At 34.7% G+C, this 3746-nt stretch overlaps 1 protein-coding gene across 1 annotated transcript in view; it reads left to right on the top strand.

The window, feature by feature from the left end:
• The window catches only part of LOC107096975 (complement factor H-related protein 5-like), a 19994-nt gene that overhangs the window by 9780 nt on the left and 6468 nt on the right, over positions 1-3746 (top strand). Inside the window, exons 12-13 of the mRNA XM_015393910.1 lie at positions 2822-2992; positions 3205-3393. Coding sequence (XP_015249396.1) covers positions 2822-2992; positions 3205-3393 — 360 coding nt within the window. The remainder of the gene's footprint in view (positions 1-2821; positions 2993-3204; positions 3394-3746) is intronic.

Genomic DNA, 3746 nt, shown 5'->3' with positions numbered 1-3746 from the left:
GTCGCGCCCCACACTTTGGGAACCACTGATATAGGGAATGTATTGAAAATAATGTAATGACTTCAACTATGAAACAAGGTCTAATTAGCCTTATTCCACAACCCAACAGACCCCCTATATATAGAAAATTGGAGACCCATCTCACTCCTGAATGTAGATCATAAATTATTTGTTTTGGTCTATTCTAGGCTCTTAAAACTAATCTTAATAAGTGAATGCCAAACAGGATTTATGTCTAACTGACACATCTGTAATAATGTCAGATTAATCTTAGATTTACTTGACTGTTTAGATCATGTGGAGTCACAAGCAGTAATTGTATTTTTTGATTTCTACAAAGCTTTTGACACATTAGAACACCCCTTTATTTTTAATGCATTGAAGTTAATGGGATTTGGAGAAAACTTTATCTCAATTATTAAAATGTAACACAAAGAAATTAACAGTAATTTAATTATCTATCCCTCCACCTCTGAAAGATTTCATATTAGCTGTTCTGCCTGTCAAGGGTGCCCCATTTCTCCCTTTTTGTTCCTAATTGCGCTAAAAATCAGAAATAACGGCAATATAAAAGGCTTAACCACATTTCAAAAGGAAATTAGAATTACACAACTAGCTGATGAAACGACTCTATTTCTAAAGGACAAATTGCAAATTGAGCCAGCTTTAAAATTAGTTTGTGATTTCTCTAAAGCTTCATGTTTACATCTCAACATTAATAAATGTGAAATCTTGTGTCTTTGTGATACCGATTGTATAAAACATGTGCGATATTCAAGTAAAAGAAACAGTGAAATGCTTAGGCATTGATGTCACTAAAGATTTATCTTCTATACAAAATCTTAACTTCTTCCCCAGAGTTAGAAAAACCCAAAACATAATGAATATGTGGCTCCGACTTGACTATTGGCAGAATTCTCTTATCTAAAGCCGAAGGCATTTCAAGACTTGTATATCATGCCATATCGCTTTTAGTTGATGATTCATCATCCAGATATAAATAAATAAAATTCTCATCAATTTTAATTGTAAAAATTAGAAGCCTCTTTTGAAGAGTGAAATTCTTATAGCTCCCAAAATACAAGGAGGATTTGATTTATTAAATTTCAATAACTTGAATAACACCTTTAAAATGAAATGGATAAAGGAATGTCTCAAAACCACTAACTCAATTTGGTTTTTCATCCCAAAGAATATTTTTTTAAAATTGGGTAGTTTGCATTTTTTACTCGCCTGGTGTTACAAAAGTACCTTTAAAACTATCCCAATTTCACCAATAGGCTCTCTTAGCATGGAAACTGTGCTACTCCCATAAATTTTCTCCTCACAAAACCTTTAGTTGGAACAATGAAGATTATCATCAGGACAAAATCCATATTGTTACGGTACTGGGTTGATAAAAACGCTATTTTTGTATGTGACTTTTTTGATTCTCATGGTATAATGCTGAGTTACAGGCACTTTCTTAGTCTTAAGTCATTTCCTGTCACATACAAAGAATTTAAATACATAACTAAGGATATCCCTAATAGTCTTTATCTCTTGATTTGGAGCCATTTTTAGTTTAATAAAGTTCTACCTACTAATTTTTTATGGCAAATTTCATAAACACAAATGTACATTTTCCAAAATGTCCCCCAACTTCAGGTGTTTCTTGCATGAATTCAAAGAGTACATGAAATCCCTTACGTTAATTAATTAAAAACAGAGCAATACTTCCAAGGATATTTTGGAGAGATTTTTCAAAGAATAATCTATTTTGTTTTTTGTATGTTTTTTTTATTTTTTTTTATTCTAGAGCACCTGTCTATTGTTCTTCTGTATAATTGTTTGTTTGTAAGTTTCGTATAATTTTTTGTTTCTAAGATCTGCATATTTTGTTAGCAAAATATTTCAATAAAAAAAAAGGGGGAAAAAAGCCTCTTGGCCGGTCTCCTCTTAGGGGTTTTCCACTATTGTTTGTGGTGGCTGGAAGGAGATGTTAAAGGTTTTCATGTTCGTGAGCCAAACTGTAGGCACAACAGTAATAAAAGCGAACATATTTTGCTAGCAGGTTTCAACATTTTAAGTTAATTTAGGCGTTAATAAACTATTTCAAGGGAGTCATCACAGAGATCTGCATCAGCAACGCTGTGTCTGTCTCCCTGCGAGCTCCCAGATCAGCTTCTCTGATTGGTTAATGTGGCACGTGAGGCAGCAAAAGTTCAATTTTACAACTCTAGCAGGTGCCGCTTGTGAAGTACGTCACTGCTTCAGATGCTCAGACGCTCGTGAGGCGCTTCTCCTGCTGCTCAAAATGCTCCGCATGACCTTTTGATTCCAAAACAGTTAAAAAACAATCCACTGGACTGGTTTTGCCTCCCATCAAGGAAGCTTTTTCAACTCAAAATGACAGAATTAGCGTTGAGTTCAAAGCTTTATAGAATTGACCAAAACAAAGCCTTGTTTCGGCTTAAAAGGTTCTTTGTTAGCCTGCAATACCCGATATTGGTCTATGGCTAGGTCTATGGACCTTTTTATGGTTCTTGATGCCCGTCAACCATTAACTTTGCATGTAAAACAGTTTTATTGGGTTTTTTTTTTTATTGTCATTACACTGTCACAAGTACAGAGCAATGAAATTAACTCTCTGCATTTAACCCATCCCTTTGGGGAGCCCAAAGTGGGGGGTGTTTTTACTCCGCCTTTTCCTCGTCATCCTGTTTTACCTTTAAAGAAGAATATCAACACAGTCAAATACTAAACTGATAGAAATGAAAACAAAATGCCATTTTAGCATCACATTTCAACAGGGTTGTAACACTGTGTGAATTCCTTTCAGCTTATTGTGAAAAGCTTACTAGTTCAAGACTAGTGGTTGAAGAAGCTATGGAAAAACAGAGATATCTCGAAGGAGAAGTGATTGAGTATGTGTGCACTTCTCCGCATGTAAAAGCAGGAGGAAATGCAACATGCAGGAACGGCGAGTGGATAAAAACGGAAGAATGTCCAGGTACGAAAAAATAGCTCTTTGGGCTAAATAAATATAGTTTCTAAAACGTTAATTGATTTAACATAGTTCACAGGAAATGTGTTCGTTCCTATTAGTGCCAAGCACTGTGCTTATTACTAAAAATTAATGGGTGGTAACATAACGTTTTGACAGAGTTAGTTGAAAACGTTTTTGTGTTTTCTAACTTGTTTATGTCTATTTTGTTTTTTTAGGCATTCCTTGTAGAGTTCCACAATTGGGTCCTGGTCTTGGAATTTCTGGATTTCCACCCGAAAATAATCTGGTGAAATCTGGAAATAAATTACGTTTTTACTGCAGAGAAGAATATGACATAGAGGGCTCTGCTGAAATTAAGTGTTTAGAAACTGGAGATTGGGATGCCCCACTGCCAACCTGCTCAGGTATGTTCACTTCCTCTTTTGGGCAGCCTTGTAAACACTGAAACCAATCTGTTCCTACGGCATCTTTAAAACCAGTTATTTTAAAAATTGTTAATAAAATTCTGTTGATCTTTTCCTATGTGCAAAAATTATTCACAATGCTCCTATGAAGAATGTTTACATGTAGGAAGATTTATATTACTGACTGACAGCAACTTTTTTCATTAGTCTGCAAGTATTAGTTCACATTCTGTCTCATCAGTCTCACATATGTGAACAAGCTTTCATTAATTGGGTTTCTATTACGAAAGTCTGCAAGAATGGCAATGATCTGTTTATTTTGAAAATGCAATTGCTGTGTTTTCATTAAATTA

Source organism: Cyprinodon variegatus, unplaced genomic scaffold, assembly GCF_000732505.1.
Source record: "Cyprinodon variegatus isolate N-32 unplaced genomic scaffold, C_variegatus-1.0 Scaffold662, whole genome shotgun sequence".
In the NCBI taxonomy this organism is placed as follows: Eukaryota; Metazoa; Chordata; class Actinopteri; order Cyprinodontiformes; family Cyprinodontidae; genus Cyprinodon; species Cyprinodon variegatus.
The sequence above is the reverse complement of the archived record's forward strand: the minus strand, read 5'-3'. Positions and strand labels throughout refer to the sequence as shown.